This window comes from Pyricularia pennisetigena (genome assembly GCF_004337985.1).
Source record: "Pyricularia pennisetigena strain Br36 chromosome 4 map unlocalized Pyricularia_pennisetigena_Br36_Scf_6, whole genome shotgun sequence".
Classification (NCBI taxonomy): Eukaryota; Fungi; Ascomycota; class Sordariomycetes; order Magnaporthales; family Pyriculariaceae; genus Pyricularia; species Pyricularia pennisetigena.
Window position 1 is genome coordinate 1,370,927 of NW_021940918.1, and position 15,967 is coordinate 1,386,893.

A 15,967-nucleotide genomic window follows, 5' to 3' on the forward strand; every position below is an offset into this window, starting at 1 on the left:
GGCGCGACGCATATGCATGACATTGCATGGATGGGACCGGACCGCCCGCATGTTGGATCTTGCTTGTGGGCTTCTACATCAAATGGCTGCATCTGAAGCAAGTGGCGGAGTAACAGTTTGACACTTTACACTTGCGTGGCTCAAACATTGGGATTGATTGATGTACGCTCTGTTGCATTGATGGAAGAAAAAAAAAACAGATGAGAGGACATCTAAGATGTACGCTGATTTTGAACCAAGAGCAGAAAAAAAAAAGGATACGGAAACTCAAAAAAAGTGTATAAGAAAGAAAAAGAATACAAAAGACTCCCACAACGCCAGTGCTTTGATAACATTCGATGGGAAGAAATCAGTTCCTGCCTCGCTGCCGTTTTCATATACCCTTGAAAAAGAGTCCCTTCAACCCCCCAAAAAAGGCTACCATCGTCTTAGATAGATGGTTTCCAGCCCAGAGAAGAAGCCTTACACAATCCAGCCAACTCTCCAAGAGTTTGGATAGTGGTCTGCCCCAAACCAAGTAAAGACATTGACGCCCTTGAAAGCATTTTGCCCGCGACCCATAAGGGAACAATTCAAGGTACAAGAAATGGCCTCATCAAGTCCCAACCCTGGAGTCCCTGTCACACAAAGTCGGTGCGCGAGGGAAAAAAAAAAAGCCCTCAAGCTAGCACGAGTTTGCTTTAGGGCTCCTCCCGTTTTGGAATTGCGGCTTTTCCCGACACAGCACAATACATGTCTTTTCCAGAAATCTAAACTAATAGTACCATTAAGGGAGCAGTATACTATCAAATAGATTCTCGCGAAAAAGAAGGGTTGTGGGCGTGGGTCTTGGACATGTGTAAAATGTGATCGTTACAGGCCTTCCTCGCCGGCCTTGCATAGCTTAATCTCGCGGCCCCATTCTGATTTGAGGACCTGCGAAGCTGTGATGCGCCGTGACGGATTGGGGTCTAATATGGAATATATAACGTTTCTGCAGCGAGCCTGGATGATGTATAATAAATCAGCTTCAACTCGGCCACGGATGGTATCGCCAAGGAGGAATTGTTATCGTTGTAGACCCAAGACTGACCCTGTGTAATGACTCTATTGGCCCATAGCCCTCCTCATCTCGACGTCCCTCGAGGTAACGGGCGTAAAACTCATCCTCGTCCTTCTTGGCGATTCGCCAGAGGTGGCGGCCAGTCCTCATGGCCATATAGATGACACCACAGGCCCACACGTCAACGGCTCTGGCGTCGAACTCCTTGCTAGTGTACTCCTCTGGAGCAATATATGGCCCGGAGCCGCATAGACCCGAAACCATATGCGCATCGTTCTCCCAGGCCATGCGGAAACATTCGCCGTTGCCAAAATCCGTAATCTTGAGGGCGCCGTGGGTCGTCAGAAGCAAATTCTCGGGCTTCAGATCACGGTGTGCCACGCCCATTTCGTGCATGTACTCCACGCCACGCATCATTTGCTTGAAGAAGCAGTCTGCCTCCTGTACCTCAAGCTTCCCGGCCGCAAGCACGAGCGTGTACAGATCGCCGCCGGGGCAAAACTCCATGACTTCACAGTAGTCCCCTTTGGCATCCTGCAGCAGGTCCAACGTGTGAATGACGTTCGGGTGGCGCAGGCTGGACGAGATGCAAAACTCGGCCGTCAATCGTTTGCTGTATTTCTTTTCGTTCTCCTCCGGCCGGCGGCGAAACTCCTTGACGGCAAATAACCTCTCGCCGGCGCCGTTGTCCATTTTCTTGTGGGATATCCTCACGATTCCAAACGCTCCGCGGCCCACCACCTCCTGACACTTGCCATACTTCTCCACCAAGGTCACAGATGCGTTCGGACCCCCGCGCTTCTCGCCAGCCTGGCCACCGTCCTTGTCCTTGTCCTTCTCTTGCTTAAGGGTGTCTACCCATCCGGAAACGAGCGAGAGATCGTGGTCTTGCTGCTCGGCGCGCTTTCCGCCGCCCAGCATGCTGCGGAACATGTCCGACAGCTTCTCCTGGCGCCTACTGCTCTTGAGATGGTGCTCATGGCCGCCCTGTACATCGGGGTTCACGAGAAAGCGCTGCTGCTGTTGTGCGTTACCGTTGCTCGACTTGGCGGCTTTCGCGGCGCTGGCGGCGGCTGTCTTTTCGGAGGCCTTGTCGGTGGTGGAACCCTTGCGACTTGGAGGTTGATTCCGTACGGGGGGAGCGAGACCGGGGCTGACAGGGGCGGATCTATCGCCCGAGGGAGGAGCAAGGTTCGACGACCGCTGCGTGTCCTTGGTCGAAAACATGCGAGTGAGGCGCTCCTTGACCGAAGTCTTCTCGACCGGCTTTAAAACCTGTTCAGCCGAAGACGGGATGCCGTTCTGTTGTCCATTTTGAGGCACCAAGGTTGGTGAGGATTTTGCCGAGACGGAAACGTCGACTGATCTTATGGACGAGGGTTGCGATGCGCCGGCGGAAGATGACGTCCTCGCTTCCGACGTGCTCCCCATGGCGGGCGAGCAGGGAGTTGGTAGGGGTCTGACCAGAAGAAGAAAAATAATAGTAGCAAAGTTGGGATTGTAATAGTGGAAAGAAAGAAAAAAGATAAAAAAATAAAAAAAAGATAAAAAGACCAAGGAAAAATGAGGAGAAAAAAAATCAAAAAGAACTAAGAGGGGAAAATAAAAGAAAGAAACCAAAAAAAGGGACACAAGAGGCAACCCTGTTGGTAGGTTTGTTGTAATTATTAATAGGGCAGTTGCAATCTCAATAGCCAGGAAGTCGTTGAATCGGGTTGTCGGCGGGAGTTTTTTAGGTAGTGGCGGCGGGGTGGTGTGCGGTACAGTCGCAAACGTAGTGTGCAGCGTAACTGAGTAAAGTAAATTGACTGATGTGCGTGCGGTCTGGCCTAACCTTGGCTTGAGAGCGAATCGAGGGTGGCTGCAAAGACTCGCGCGACTCTTCGTTGAATCGGCGGGATGAGGGAGAAACGGGGCAAAAAAAAAGTAAAAAAAAAAAAAGAAAGAAGGAAAGAAAGAAAAGAAAAACAACACCGTCTTTGTTCAAGTCTTGTCCTCTCTTTTTTTTCGTATCTCTTTTTTCTCTTTATGTTTTGTATCTAAAGCGCTGCATAAAAACACCTATATTTGCAGGGCAAACAAGGAATTAGTTGAAAAACACAATCTTTAACCCTTTGGTGCGACACAATAGCAGGTGGTGGCTCTGGGGCGAGACATTTAAGACTCGGGCCACCTGCCGGACCAGAGGAGAGAGGCGGGAGCTCTTCTCAGGCTTGGTCCAGGTCTGTGTGCGAGTCGTATTTTTTTTTATTTTTTTATTTTTTATGGTGCTGCGGTAATAAGTGCTAATTCCTGAGGTGCTAAAGGGGATTCCGACTTTTAAGGGTGGGAGGCTCCCTGGAGTCACCGCTGGCGTCACCGCAACAAGACCCCGAACCCCTCGATTAAATCCCGGTTCATGGAACAGAGCCACCAACCATTTGTTTCTCTTTCTTTATTAATCCTTTCGCTTGTCACATTTGTTTCCTTATGTACGAAGCATGTTATGTAATGAACTTAGTCACTATTTCTACGGACTTTATGCCTATTCTGATATTTTAATTCTACGATCGCGCGGCCCCCGGGATGATCGGTCAATGGAGGCGGTATGTAACTGAAAGAAGGCAAAAGGCGCATGAAGAGAAATGAGTAGGGTCAAGAGACGCGATAAAGAACAAAAGAACAAAAATAAACACATACACCAAGACAGAGAAAGAAAACCCGGAACTCGCTATTTCTTCCAACAACAATAAGCTGCGTAGCCTCGGCAGTGGCACAAAAAAAAAAAAAAAAAAAAAAAAAATTACGGATAGAAATTCGAATGCAACGTAAAATCAAATACATCATTGTCGGGTGTAGTCGTAAATTACCGCCTTTCTTAGGGGGACCCAGAGATCCTCTCGTTCGCTTGTGCGCTCCACAAGGCACTAGCACGAGATTCAACTGGGCATATGGTTCATATCGCACCTAGTGACTTTTCTCAAACAGAACTTGCATAGGTGTGCGATCACATTTTCCGACTTTGCCATCAAAATGAGAAGAGCGGGTGGACATGTGCTTGCTTGGCATGGTGGGCTAGGTTACGCGTCAAGTTCCGTAGGGCAGGTCGTTAGAACAGGAGCTGGCCTGGCCGGCCTGTCTGGCGGGCTAGAGAAAAAAAAGAGAGAAAGATGCTGGCGGCGCTAGTTAGTGTACCTACCTTACCCTTGAAGGTACCGACGGTATGAAAATAGTAGGTAATAAGATCGTCCCCATAATCAGTCCTCACAGGCAGTCCAATACATCTCTCATTGTAGCTTAGCCTACTACCTCATTCTACACTTTGGTTGGCAAGCAAGTGAAGAAGAGGACTCAAGGTAGGGAGTGGCCAGTAAATATGAGGTCGATATTGAAGGGGGAAGGGTAGTAAGGAGTATGAGTCGGTCGTTACTTCAAACAAACATGAACCCTCGCCAGCCTCAATGGATCCCCAGACCAAGAGTCTAATCTGGTTGTGTGTGTGCGAGCCCTTCAACGTCATCATGGCCTGTAAGATTGACTTAAAAAGCATTGCATCTGCGACAAAAACCAAGATTGTGGCTTGCTGACTAAAGTTCCTACATTTGACCAAGCTTACCACTACCTACCTAGCTTAGGTAGTTAAGGTAACTTACCTAGGTGCGTATCTTACTCCCGAGTTGGTCTCTGTGGAACAGGGATTGTTTGGGAGGGACGAGGGCAGCAGGAATTGTTAGAAAAGAAAAAATTAAAAGATAAAAAAAAAGGGACGAAAAACAAAAGATCCTGCCGGATAGAAACGCGATTAGACCTGTCCGTAAACTCACCTTACCCCAGGAGTTGTTTCTATGCTGCATTAAAAAGCCGGAGGCCGCCCATGTCCGTGGAGTTTGACGACTTTTAGAAATGGATCCCAATTCCCCGCAACCAGAGACGCTTTCCCACCTTGCGCCAGCACTTCTTTCTCTTGTAATATGAGGCATTTTTTTTGTGCCCATTTGTTCAAAACTCTCAAAGCCGGTTATTGACCAGTAGACCCCGACTTTTGCTTGTTACCAACTGGCCAGGCTTGCTCAGGTCGAAAATGAGCCAATGTGCTCTACACGTGCGCTCCTCGCACCCAACGGACGGTTCCAACAGCGCTGGGATGATATTAAATTTCGTCGGGTTAGACAAGTTACACGACATGCCCACATATACTACATTATAAATGTTTTGCTTCACAATTGCAACCAAAGACTGCTCCCAGCTGCAAGCCAACCCTCAACGGATGCAACGGGACTGTTGATCATAAGTGGTTTTCCCAAGCGATGATGAAAGCACATTTGCTCTTGTCACAAATAACAAACGTCATATCCCACAAACAAGCCTCTCGCCAAGTCCTAAGACTACCACTTTTCTTTCTATTCCATGAGATACATATGATATTTTTTAGTTTTATCGGAAAATGTCTCTGATCTTCCATGTCTTGCCCATGCATATTTCCCAAGCCCGCAATTGGATCGGAAAGATTATTCATCATGCAATGGCACTGGAAACGCTGTACCAACATAAGAGGGGCAATGCCGAGCTTGGCCGAGCCGAACTTTCAAGTGGTTACAATTGATGCGGTGGCTGTCTTTTATTTTGCCTATCTTGGCGTGAATAAAAATGTACGTTGCTGTCGCTGCAACGGCAGAGGGAGGTACCGTGCCTCAGGCGTAGGTGGACGTAAGCTATTTAGCACGGTAGCTTTCTGGGCGCCTTGAAACTACGAGCCGTGTTTGTGTTACTCCTCTCTGTCCGGTAACCTTGGAACCTGCTTAGCGTCCTCTATCACCAGGTCTGAAAACTTGCCCTCACTAGAACTGCCAAGATCGCCGGAACCTTGGCCTTGAACGTTGCTGTCCAAGCTATTCTCAGCTGTGGAGACGATATTGTTGTCGTTGCGAAATAACTCCCTTTGGTCAACAAGTTGGGTCAGAAACATCGTGGGCGGATGTTCGCTGGTCTCCTGCTTGATGCGGTCGACTTCGCTTTTATAAGCATTGTCGTAAACATTGAAGTCGACTGCGATAGGCGATTCCGATACCTCTTCGGCGGGCGGATCATTCCCGGCAAAGTCATCGCGGCCGCCGGTGCCGATGCCAAGGAATAGGGGTTCCACATCAGTAGGATCATGAGCCTGTCCCTTTGCCGTACCGGCCAACGCTCGACCGGCGTGAAAGAATTTGTGGCGTTCCGCCACAAGAGCAGCAGCCTGTTCTAGGTTTGGCGAGGCTTCCGTTGTGCTAACCAAATCGTTGAGGCTAGGTGACAGCGACAATTTCGGCTTCCCCTCAGCTGCGTTTTCAGCCTCTCTGGTCCTAGTTTCCAGTGGCCTGCGAGGAGTTCCTGGCACACTCCTAGAGTACAGCAGACTTTTGAACCTCGAAATTGCTTTCATCTGGATATTGGCGTGATTTTGTCAGGGCCATGCTGCACAGAAATCGCTTGATCCTCTGAAGCACTTACTACACAGAGCAAATGGCTCATTCTCCTCGTAAATGCGTGGTTAACTTCAAGACCGTTCGGCGGCTCCAAAATCACGGAGCAGTTATCCTCTTTACTCAAGAGTAGATCTGTTCCTTTCTTGGTAACCCATGGATGCTCCTGTTGTGCAATACAGTCAGTTTGATTCTTCATTTTCAACCATGTTTCCGTCCCCAGATGCGGGAGCTACACAACTTACCCTCAAATCCTCCATTCTGATACGCTGGGCAGGATCTTTTTGCATGATCCTGCTCAAAAGATCAACAAAGTCTGGGTTCTCGTCGGCTGGAAGTTTCAGTGGCTCCGTCTTGATTGCTTCGTAGATTTCAAGCGGCGTCGAGCGATCAAATGGTATCCTGCCGTACCGCATACAGTACAAGGAGGCACCCATTGACCATATATCGGCGGCTGTGCCAGACACATTCCCATGCCTTGCAACACAGAGTTCTGGTGGGAGAAAAGCTGGTGAGCCAGCTGATTTGGCTGTTTGCATCTCATTGGGCTTCTCAAACATCTCGGAAACCCCAAAATCAACGACCTTCAGTACGTCATCCTCTGTAAGAAGCAAGTTATCTGGCTTTATGTCTCTATGCACAATACCTTGCGCGTGTACTATGACCAATTCTTTTTAGCAACAGTGAAAGAGAATTTCCCAGGGCTCGTGGTGACTTATATCCAACTTACAGTACTCAATGCCCAATATTAGGTCGCGAAACCAGTGTCTGCATTGTTCTTCGCCATAAGGCTCTGCGGCTTGATCGAGTCCCACCTTCATGATAACGCCCTTTTTGCACATCTCCAGCACCATCCAGAGTGAGTCTTCCTCTGGGTCGTCGAGCACCTCGATCAACTGGACCAGGTTTGGATGGTTGAGCTTCTTCATGATGGCGATTTCTTCCCGGATCAAGTACAGCGCATCCTTGGCTTCAGCAGTTCGATGCTCGTTCAATCGCGACCCAATCGCCGATTGGAACCCCCGAGGAAACTGTCCAGGCTCTCGCGGGCCTTTAAGTATGTTTGACTGCGCGCGTTTCCTCAACCGAGCTTTAGAAAACTCCTTTACGGCCTGTAGGTTGTAAAGACAAAAAAAAAGAAGAAAAAAAAAAAAGGTGAAATCAGTTAGACACCAGATAATCTTCCAGATATCGCTGTTGCCCAGTGGGAAACTTGGACTGTCATACATATTCATTGCCATACTGGTCGGTGGCCAGATGGACGGCGCCATAGGAGCCTCTCCCAATCTCCTCCTTAATTGTGTACTGGTTGACTTTCTGGTGTGACCGGCCATCTTCGTCATCGTTGGTATACTCCGATCGCGCATTGAGAGTTTCCTATATGATGTATTAAATGACTTGACCACTAGTTGCGGAGAAAGGGGTCGATTGGTAGCCAGAATAGCACTAACCTTGACCTCACGATGCTGCGACGGCGTTCTCCTGTGCTGTCGAATTGGACTTTGGTACGTCGTTGGTACGGCAGGAGCTGACCTAAATGAGATGGACACTCAAAAATTTCGAGCGGACGGTTAGAACGACTGGACATTGATCGGGCTCTGTTCAAGCTGATAAATTCCCAAGCTCTTGGGTTTCTATATTTCCAAGCTATGCCCAGAACGAGAACCCTTTTGGACACATACAAATTGGCAGGAAATGCCGGACGGGTGTCGCATGGTTCTTTGCCTGTTGCCTCGCCGGTAGCCAAATCGATATGAATGCCAGGCGACGGCGGAGGGACTAGGGCAGGAGACGAACAGCTGCTCCTGTGTGCCTGTGGTGGCGGCGTGAGAGGCGTTTCCATTTTGTCACCAATGGCTAACCCCGCGAAGGGGTGACAGGGTACCTATGGTCGTCACCCGGCGTGGGATTCCTTAGGCGGGCGTTGGGGACAGTGGAGAGGGTGCGTTGCGTATATTTGCAAACACCTCAAAAAAAAAAAAAAAAGAGTTGGGAAACAGAAGCAAAAGTGAATCGAGTAAATTATATGAACGATAAGACACTTGTTTCTTTAGTTATAGCACAGTTGTGAGGCAAGTCCAATTGGACTGATCTGACCAGCTTACAGAGGCAGGCTGCAAAAAGCGCCTCTCCATGCCGGCGCACCAACGGAAAGCCGCGCTTGCGCTGAGGTGCTCACATCCCAGCAGTGTAGTACGTATGCCTGACCCTCTGGTGCGGTGCTGGGACCCCACCTAACCATAGAGACGCAGTCAGCTTTTGATTTTGATCATCGTCAATTCTGCATCAGTTCGAGAAAATACTGGGAGCTTATGGTATTACTGAAGACATACAGAGCATTGAAACAGTACGTAGCATGGAAAAGGAAACCTCCTGTTCTACTAAACAATGGTTAAGCTGGAGGGCTATGCATGGGTTTGTTTTCGTCTCTCACTCAATGCGCAATCAGGCTTAATTCGTCACATATTCCTGATTACGTGGGTGTGGGTCAAGTTGCCGAGGAAGAGCAGTGGATCCGAGCTTCGCTCCCTCCCCATGCTGCTACAGAAAACAGCACCCAACTAATTATTACTCTATTATCCTACAACCGATTGTAACACTGAGCTGTTCATCATTTCGCAGCGAGCGAGCGAGCGAGACGTCTTGCATTCGCCGCTATCATTTCTCCATCCATTGAAACTGCATATAGTAGCATTCATTTGATAATTGTTGAAAAACATTTTGATCAGCGCGAGGCCTTCCAGCACCCCCAGCCAGCCTGGCAGGTGAAGCTACAGACAGACTTGCGAGGTATCTCCCGTCACTGCCCAACGACGACATCATGTATTCCAACTCCAACTCCTTTCTCGGAGGCGGCAATAGCATGCGCCCGGGTCCACAACAGTATGGAAGCTCTTTCAATGCTGGCCCTGGCCAGCAGCAGCAGCAGCAGCAGCCTCAACAAAGCCCTTTTGCCGCTCAGCCAACTGGCTTTTCCCAAGCGCCGCTCCAGCAGCAGTATACCGGATATCCAGCCATGCAGCAGCCGATGCAAACGGGCCAGATACAGCCTCAGTACACTGGATTCCCTGGCCAGCAGCAGGGTATGCAAGGCAGCGCGCCTCCAATGCCAGCGATTCCACAGCAGTTCCAGCAACAGTTCCAGCAGCAGCAGCAGCAGCAGCAGCAGCCTCCGGCCCAGCCTCAACAGTCGGCTTCATTCTTAAGTTCTCAACCGCCGATTTCCTCGGGTTTGCAAGCGCCATCAGCACCCGCAGCACCGATGAAGCCCCAGCCTACCGGCTTCAGTCAAATGGCTGCCTCTTTCCAGACCGGCGGGCACTCTGCACCCAAGCCAGCACAAGCTAGTAAGGGGACCAAGATCCCCAACATCAGATTATCCTTCATTACCGCCCAAGACCAAGCCAAATTTGAGACTTTGTTCAAATCTGCGGTTGGTGATGGACAGACAACCATGTCTGGTGAAAAGGCACGAGACATCTTGATGAGGTCTCGCCTTGCTGGAGAATACTTATCCCAGATCTGGTGAGTGCTGCCTATTCGTTTTTACTCTCCATCGGGGATTGATTGGTCCAGGATAACGTGTAGCTAACGTGGCCCGCCCTGCGACCAACAGGACTTTGGCAGACACGACCCGCTCCGGGCAGCTTCACTTCCCCGAGTTCGCCCTGGCCATGTATCTATGTAATCTCAAGATGAATGGCAAGTCTCTACCCTCATCGCTCCCTGAGAACATAAAGAACGAGGTGTCCAGCATGGTGGACATCATCAACTTTAGCATCGCCGAAGACAATGCCAATGTCAGCTCGGCTACCAACGCTCCTGACTTCACCGTTCGACAAAGCACGGCAACACCCCCTACCATACAGCACCCGCAGCCTCAGCCATCGAATTCCCAATTGCTTCAGGCACAAATGACTGGATTCCCTGGGGCCCAGCAAGGTTTCATGGCACAGGCGAACGGGGGTTTACAGCCACAGCAAACAGGTTATCCTGGTATGCAAAACCCGCAACCCACTGGTTACACCGGCCCTCGACCGCCCATGCCTCCAATGCCGACCGGGCTTGGACCTGGTGGAATGGGAGGCATGGCGGCGCCTCTCAATGCACAACCAACCGGACGACCTGGGCAATGGGGCCTGGTCAACACCCCTTCGACTGGTCTACCTAATATTGACGCCCTGCACGCCCGCATGATGCCTCAGCAAGGACGGGAGCAAGGGAGCTTCACAACTGCCGGCCTCCAGGGTAACGCTGTTATCCCGTGGGCAATAACCAAAGATGAGAAAACCCGATATGACGCCTTGTTCAAGGCTTGGGATGGCATGAACAAGGGCTACATTGCCGGTAGCCAAGCCATCGAGATCTTTGGGCAGAGTGGACTTGAAAAGCCCGATCTTGAACGAGTCTGGACTTTGGCAGACCACGGAAACAAAGGACGTCTTAATTTGGACGAGTTTGCGGTTGCAATGCATTTGATTTACCGAAAGCTGAACGGCTACCCTCTGCCTAACAGCTTGCCTCCGGAGCTTGTGCCGCCGTCCACGCGCAACTTCAACGAGGCCATTGGGACTATGAAGAACATGCTAAACCAAGAGTCTGATTTCCGCAAGAACTCAGGGGCCGCACTCTTGCCTCAAAAGACAGGGGTTAGCTACCTGAAGACTCACTCGTTCCGGGGCCAAGGTGGTGTTCCAAGTGGCTCGCGCAAAGATGCTACGGTTTTTAAGAACGACGATGATGCTGTTGGGTACAAGTCCAGCGCCCGTCGCAGGATCGGAAACGGATCGCCACGACCCGACTCTCCTTCTTCGGTAGCCTCAAGCGAGGATTTGAGCATTGAGCAGCTGAGGAAGAAGATCAAGGAAAAACAGGTCCTGCTTGACGCCATGGACTTCAAAGACGAGAAGTCATTTGAAGAGGATGATGTGCTTGATCGTAGAGACCGCAAGGAGGCCGAGGATCTTTACCGGCGCATTAGAAGAATCCAGGATGACATTGACTCACACCCTGATGCACCTCTCCTGAGCGGCGATTCCGATGCAGAGAGACGTGCTCTGAAGCGACAGCTGCAGAACCTGAAAGATTCAATTCCAGACCTTGCATCACAGGTAAGGAAGACCGAGAAGGCTATTTTCGAGGCGAGGCTCGAACTGTTCAGGCTCAAGGACGCCAAAGCCCATCCGTCAAGCGCACCAGCAATTGTTGGCACTGGCCCCGGAGGCGCTGTCACAGAATCTGATAGACTCAAGGCTAGAGCCAAGGCAATGATGCAGCAACGCACAGCGGCTTTGACTGGAAAGAAAATCGACGTAAGCAGTGAGGATACGGATGCCCCCAAGCGCCTGGAAGAGGAGAGCATTCAGGCAAGAACAGAGAAGGAGAACAACGAGCGTATGGTTAGAGACGTGGAGGAAAGTGTCCAAGAGTTTGCCCGAAGCATCGAGGATAGCCTTCAAGCCGGTGGCCCCACTGCAGATAACGAGCACGAACGACGTAGATGGGAAGATGCTCTCGGGGTCGAGGATGAGGTTCGCGACTTTATATTCGATTTGCAGCGATCTAGCCGATCGAAGCGAGTTAGAGCCCAAGATCGTCGTGCAGAGCGCCCCGGACCTGCCAACGACTCACCGCGGTCCGAATCCGCTTCTGCTCCTAGACACGAAAGTCCATCTGCCCCGACTGCTCGGACCGGCACACCAATGTCTGCTTCCTCGGCTGGAGGCTCATATTCATCTTACAAGACCCCAGAAGAAAGGGCAGCTTTTATCAAGCAGCAAGCCGAGCAGCGCATGGCCGAAAGGCTAGCAGCTCTTGGCATCAAGGCCCCTGTCAAGGGCGGGGAAACGCCAGCGCAACGTATGGAGCGCGAACGAGCCGAGCGCGCGGCCAAACTTCGACAGGCTGAGGAAGAGGATGCTCGCCGCGAAGCAGAGAGACAAGCAAGGCTTGCGGAGGAGCAAGGACCGCCCCAGCCAGCAGCCCCCGCGCAAAAGACCGAGGCCAAACCGCCGCCGCCTCCTCCAAGCCGAAAGGCAGCGGCTGATCGGGAAAATGCTGCTAAGAAGGCCGAGGAAGAAAGGCTGGTACAAGAAGAGGAAGAACAACAACGTCAGATGCGCGAGTTGGAGTAAGTGTCATTTAACCTTGGCTTTATTTTATCACCGGAGTACCTCACAAGACTAACAACAAATGCAGGGCCAAGGCCAAGGCTGAGGAGGATGAGTTGGCTAGGGAGAACAGCGCCGCTGAGGCGCGCCTCAGGGCACTCGAGGAACAGGTTCGCCAGGGCAAACTCAAGAAGGAGGAAGAGAAGCGCAAGAAGAAGGCAGCTCTTGCTGAGGCCAGGGAAAAAGAAGCTAAGTTGGCCGCGAGGCGACAGGAAATCGAGGCCGCCAAACGGCGGGAGGAAGAGCTCCAAAGACAACTGGAAGCGATGAATGAGGACTCATCTTCGGATGATGACGAACCAGCACAAATCACCCCTCAAGCATCGACACCAACCGTTGGAAGCCAGGAGCTGGAGCGTAAGCCGTCGCCTCCTCCACAGGTCGCAGAACCCAAGACGGAAAGCCGCAACCCATACTTTAGAATGCTCTCACAGCCTTCTGAGGGAGTCACGTCCGCGTCTCCTCAAGCTACAGCACCTCAGGTGCCTCATCAGGAAGTCTCGGCTCCTCCTCCGGCTCCGGCTCCGGCTCCGGCTGCCCCTGAGGCGTCAACCAACCCGTTCCACCGCATGACGGCCCCGCAAGCGACGACCTCGGCGCCGATATCACGGAAGCGAGCGGACACGGACGATGGCTGGGGATCTGACAAGGACGATGATGAAGATGACTCGGACGATGACAGACCAGGTGGAACCAGCGCTGCACAGCTTGCGTCCATCCTATTTGGCACAATGGGTCCTCCTCGTCCTCTGTCTGCTGCAGATAACAAGTCAGTGTCTTCTCCGACAGCAGTCGCATCACCCCCAATGGTGGCATCTCCTCCACCCCCACCACCTGGGCCGCCGCCGGTACCGGCTGCGGCGGCGCCTCCAGTGCCTTCAACACCGTCGCCGGCCCCTGAGATTACATCGACACCCCCAGCACCGCCGCCGCCGCCTCCACCGATGCCGTCTATGGGAGCACCCGGCGCACCGCCACCTCCCCCACCAATGCCTCCCGCGGGAGCCCCCAGCGCACCGCCACCTCCTCCACCGATGCCTCCTGCAGGGGCACCCAGTGCCCCGCCTCCACCGCCGCCTCCACCGCCAGCTGCGAGCTCCTCAAATGCACCCGCTGCAGCTCCCGCAGGAGGTAGGCCAGCAGGGTTCTTGGGTGAAATCCAGGCTGGAAGAGCACTTAGAAAAACAACGACCAAGGACAAGAGTGGTGCCGCAGTTGCCGGCCGGGTTTTGGACTGAGCATGGGTTGATTTGTTGGCCTCTGAGAAAGGCGGTCTGGCATAGCCGATAACCATGGTAGTATTTTATTAGCCATACGTGTTAACAACATTTATACATTTAACGTCGACGCCTTTTGTCCCAAATCACAGGACCATACGCTATTGTGCGTATTAAGCGTGAACAATTTACCAAGACATTTATGACGGGGGGGCTTTAGGTTTGGGTCACTTGGTGGACCACGACCATCTGGGGGTTTACATGCACACAAGCATGCCGGCAGTGGGTACATTTGGTCGCGTGAATGCTACGTCCATCTCCGCGTTCATGCAGCCGTCCAGCATCACCGATGTGCACTGGCGGATACAATATATTGCCCCTGACTGGATGAATTGCAAGATTTTCACTTGGTGCAGAGTCAGAGTGAGAGCTTGTCCCGATGATTTGTTTCCCAGAATATCACACAAAAGCCCTTTCATTTTAAATTTTCAAAAGCAAGATCTCCGCTGTATCTCCCTGTTACTGCTCAATTATAGCTTGTGATTTGAACCTCAACATGCTCTGAAACCTGACAAACTCGTTTTTTCTTTTTTTTGGGTAGGGGTTTTTTTTTCCTCCTCCTATCTCACACACACACACTCTCTCTCTCTCTCTCTCTCTCTCTCTCTCTCTCTCTCTCTCTCTCTCTCTCTCTCTAGTTGTTGGAAATTTAGAAACACAGGTACTTGAGATATTGTTATAATGTTATCTTGTTATGCGGCCTGGTAAATCGATACTTAATATGAAGTGCTGCTCTTATATCTTGAATGCAATTGTCTCGTCTTCTCTCGTGACCCAACCACAATTTTGAGTCTTAACTTCCTTTGGCTTGTTTCCAACACCTGGAAACTTACACTCTTTTCCTACGTCAAATCTTTATCAAAATGCGTGGATCAGGGATTGTCTTTGCCTTACGCTCTCTCACCTCTACCACAGCTGCCGTCCCGACTCTGCTTTATTTTGTTACAGATCGCAATTTAGGTGCAGTTCATGCTACGGGAGGCTTGCTGAAAAACGACGTGCTGTCGTCGGATCTTGAAACCGTTCAATCCGCGGCCCGAAGACATGAGAAATTTGATCATGTCTATACATGGCGGGGGCCGAGGACCACTCTGTCCTCAAGGATGCTGCCAAAGAGGAATGGCAAACGACTGAAAAACTATCTTTCGAGAATGTCATAAGATGAGAGCAGGGAAATGCTCCTGCTGGCCAATATAGTGTAGTAAACCTTCGGAGCCAGGCCGCGAGAAGGTCTGTGACAATGTATGCAGCTGGACTTAGTATGATTAGGTAGTAGGCAATTAGGGCAGACACGTTGAGAATACTGCAGGCTGTCAGGAGGCGAAGCAGGGAACCGTGTCAGTGTGGAGCAATTACACCCAATTAATCTATCACGGCTTGTCCGGTATATGCGAAATAGTGGAGAATGGAATGGGATGCCCTCGACTTGTGTGAGTCGTGACGTCTTCCTCCCTCGGCACCTAGTCAGGCTTGTCAGGACCACTCATTCATTCGTCCCTCCTTCGTGTCCGACGCGCCTGAACTAGACGCGTCCCTCAAAAATCGATGCCTCAACACCAATCATTATGTTCCAAGCCTACGGCGGCCCAAACAAAGACCATCTGCCGCCACCCTTTTCTGGCTCGGCAGAACTACTGAAATTGATTTTTTTTTTTTTTTTTTTTTTTGAACAGCGCTTGATCCTTAGGCAATCCTGGGTTGCTTTTTATTATTCTTTTTTTTTCTTTTTCTTTTCTCCGAGAATGCTCAAGAATTCTTGGTGCAGACTTGAGTCGGGGAAACAAGCAAGTCCAGTCCAGTTGAAGCATCCTAAAGGGGGAGGTCCTACCACAGAAAAAGGCCCACTTAAGTCACTTCCGCACAGCCCCTCCCGTATGCGCCCGCGATATGGCTGGGCTTGGCCAGGCAGGTTCACAACCTGATGCCAGTTCCAGTTCCAACCTCGCTGGATTGGATGGATGGAGTTTCGCGACCCAACCTGCAGTGCCTAGTCGCGGGACTATAAGGCAAGGTAACTAATGGGTATCAACCTTGCAG

The 15,967-nt window shown here is 51.1% G+C and overlaps 3 protein-coding genes across 3 annotated transcripts; 1 reads left to right on the plus strand and 2 right to left on the minus strand.

The window, feature by feature from the left end:
- Positions 1-852: 852 nt before the first annotated feature.
- PpBr36_06011 (uncharacterized protein) lies at positions 853-2,473 on the minus strand (the record flags this gene model as incomplete). The annotated part of the gene is made up of 2 exons (XM_029893158.1): positions 853-984; positions 1,073-2,473. The coding sequence occupies 2 exons, from the start codon at positions 2,471-2,473 to the stop codon at positions 853-855; spliced, it is 1,533 nt and encodes a 510-aa protein (XP_029746505.1).
- Positions 2,474-5,786: 3,313 nt separating this feature from the next.
- On the minus strand, positions 5,787-8,326 carry PpBr36_06012 (uncharacterized protein; the record flags this gene model as incomplete). Its single annotated transcript, XM_029893159.1, has 7 exons — positions 5,787-6,443; positions 6,512-6,649; positions 6,729-7,141; positions 7,214-7,595; positions 7,711-7,860; positions 7,935-8,016; positions 8,166-8,326. The coding sequence occupies 7 exons, from the start codon at positions 8,324-8,326 to the stop codon at positions 5,787-5,789; spliced, it is 1,983 nt and encodes a 660-aa protein (XP_029746504.1).
- A 978-nt stretch (positions 8,327-9,304) lies between these two features.
- PpBr36_06013 (uncharacterized protein) lies at positions 9,305-13,891 on the plus strand (the record flags this gene model as incomplete). The annotated part of the gene is made up of 3 exons (XM_029893160.1): positions 9,305-10,008; positions 10,100-12,613; positions 12,682-13,891. 3 exons carry the CDS (start codon positions 9,305-9,307, stop codon positions 13,889-13,891), a joined length of 4,428 nt encoding a protein of 1,475 aa, XP_029746042.1.
- Positions 13,892-15,967: the final 2,076 nt, after the last annotated feature.